Source organism: Clarias gariepinus, chromosome 11 (assembly GCF_024256425.1).
Source record: "Clarias gariepinus isolate MV-2021 ecotype Netherlands chromosome 11, CGAR_prim_01v2, whole genome shotgun sequence".
Taxonomy (NCBI): domain Eukaryota; kingdom Metazoa; phylum Chordata; class Actinopteri; order Siluriformes; family Clariidae; genus Clarias; species Clarias gariepinus.
Window position 1 is genome coordinate 4343965 of NC_071110.1, and position 2962 is coordinate 4346926.

Genomic DNA, 2962 nt, shown 5'->3' on the forward strand with positions numbered 1-2962 from the left:
ATACCAGTGTCAACAACTGGGATTTAAGAAACATCTGACCTGTGGGATAAAAACAACAAGCTGAGATCCAGATAGTGCAAATGCCCGAGTGGTATAAATGAGATGACCGAGTGGTATAATTAGTTCTTAACCTACTTATTCTTATATCTAATCTTGTTATATTATTTTTTCCAGATTTAAAATTGTAAAGGCAGGAAGGGAGACATGTCTTATAATAATTCAGCACGTTTTATGGTGATTCTGACCTTGGAATCATTGGACTTACCACTGTCTGGTGGTATTGCTATATTACTTTTTGGCATGATTGCATACTGTTTTATCTTGTTGTTTCAGTCCATGCTACTTGTGACTATTGTTGTAAAAAGGGATCTGCATAAGCCTATGTACATACTGCTCTTTAATTTGTTTATATGTGACCTTACAGGAACTACAGGTTTTTATCCTCAGCTCATTTGTAGTATATTGTTTCAGAGTAGAGAAATCTCTTATCCTGCCTGTGCATTACAAGGATTCCTCATTCACATCTATGGGAATGGATCCTCTTTATTTCTTTCTGTAATGGCCTTCGACAGATACCTTGCCATTTGCAAGCCTTTGAGATACCATACTCTGATGAGAGGGGACACCTTGATGAAACTTATTTTTATTGTGTGGACAGTAAATTTTGCTACGATTGGGTACTTATTCATGCTAACAATGAGCAAAGAAATTTGTAGGACAAACATAGTGGACACATTCTGCAATCTTCCCTCTTTAATGAAGTTAAGCTGTAAGGATATGAGTGTGGCTAACTATTCTGGCTTGTTTAATATGGCTCTTGTAAATGCTTCTTCCATATTCATAACATCATTTACATATATCAAAATCCTAATTACTTGTTTTTCATCTAAACAGGAAAAATCTATAAGTAAGGCAATACAAACCTGTGGCACACATTTAGTTGTTTATTTCACTTTTGAGGTTAATGTATTATTTGCACTGATTTCTCACAGATTTGAATCAGCATCTCCACACTTACGAAGGGCCTTTGCTGTATCAATTGTTATATTTCCTCCTATTTTCAACCCTTTAATTTATGGGTTGAATACACAGCAAATTCGACAAACTATTTTTACATTTACACAAAGATTTACTTTATCTAACAGAAAAGCAAAAAACTAAAGTAAAAGTACATGCAAATGTTTCTTTAAATATACGTAATTGAGATGAAATGACTAAAATGCTAAACTAATTTATGTTGTTGTTGGTCTTTCGGATGCTCCCGGCAAGAGGCTGCGCACAGCGGAATATCCAATCCGCACAACAACTGCACCGGAAGTGCATCCGGCATAAAACCTTTGCTAAACTTAATTTATGTAATGAAGATAATATACAGTTGTGGTCATGCAGTCAACATAAACATAAATGTCATGGCAATATTTGGCATTTTCTGAGGTGGAAGCAATGTACTACATGCACTCTTTATTTAAGAACCTTTAACACAGAATTATTATTAATAATAAAAGGATTGTGGGCTAATTTTTGACCATGTGTGTACCATTTTTATCATGTTCATACCAGAAAACCCAAAATAAATGTAATCTTGTGTGTGTTCCAAATTCTTCAAAAAGTATGCTATACAATAATTTTTTTTCCAAAAAGGGACCATTTTCGACCAATATTCCAATGATATTTTTGATGACACAGTTGCTTAGATGAAATTAAATGAAACGCAACCCTTTTGTATGGGAAAATGAAGGTTCATTCTACTCATGAATAAAAAGTACTAATAAATTTAAAATAGTGTTGCACCACGATGTGCATTGATATGTCACACTGTTCACTTGAACATGAGACTTTCTTTCCAAAAATCCAGAAATGATCGTCCAACCTTTGGTTTGCGCACTGTTCATATGAAAATGAACCTCATAAGGAGGTGAGCCAGGTAATTATGTACACGACCCCATGGCATAAAACAACAAGTGTAAATGACCCAAGATACAAGGTGAATATTTAAGTGGTCATGGCAAATTGTTGTTTTTATTTATTTATTTCCTGTTTGATGTGGATTTGTATTGCCAGGGGTAGCTCAGTGGTTAAGGCATTGGACTACGGTTCGGAAGATCCCAGGTTCAAACCCCACAACCACCAAGTTGCCACTGTTGGGCCCTTGAGCGCGGCCCTTAACCCTCAACTGCTCAGATGTGTAATGAGATAAAAAATGTAAGTCGCTCTGGATAAGAGCGTCTGCCAAATGCCTAAATGTAAATGTAAATGTATTGCCCTGCATTTCACTTGATTTTGAGGACTTTTATGTTGAAATAGCGGGCGGGTTTTTTAGTTTGCTGGCTGCATTGTAGAAAAAAATTAAGGCTAAAATTTTCTAGCACCTTCAGAACTGGCACAAGATCTTACATTGGTGTTTATTGATTAAAGGATATGTTGACTCAACTTTCAATAAATCAAAATAACCATCAGTCAAGTGTTGACCATCTTTCTGCGGGGGCCGCTACAGTAAGAGCTTTACCTGCACCTGCTTTATAGAACTGCCAATTCAGTAGACAGAAGGCACAGCAAGACAGCAGTAAGTTGAGGCAAGTGTGATGGCCAACGAAAAAGGTAAGGACACAGCTAAAATGGATGATTTTACGATAATTCAAGAGCATAGAGACTTGCTAAATCAAGGCGAATATGAAGTCATTTTTCAACAAGAAAAAGAACAAGCTAAATTTCAACATAAAATGGCAGAAGACGAAGAGTTAGCTCTACCACGTCGTACAGAACGCCTCTACAAGTCTACCGTGAAAATGCAAGCATATTAAAGTGAGGAGTTAAATAAAAAGGAAAAACGTCTAATGTGCTTATATGAACAATGAAAAATTCAAATAAAAAAACCAGAGAAACTTTAAAGAAAGACATTTCAGAGTCTGAACTGGCTACTATGGCAGATGACATTGAAGAAAGAATGAATGACATATTGAAA

The 2962-nt window shown here is 35.8% G+C and overlaps 1 protein-coding gene across 1 annotated transcript; it reads left to right on the top strand.

Annotated features, from left to right (window-relative positions):
- The first annotated feature begins 204 nt into the window (after positions 1-204).
- Positions 205-1161, top strand: LOC128533243 (olfactory receptor 52B2-like). Its single transcript, XM_053507500.1, has one exon. It carries the CDS (start codon positions 205-207, stop codon positions 1159-1161), a length of 957 nt encoding a protein of 318 aa, XP_053363475.1.
- The last annotated feature ends 1801 nt before the right edge of the window (positions 1162-2962 follow it).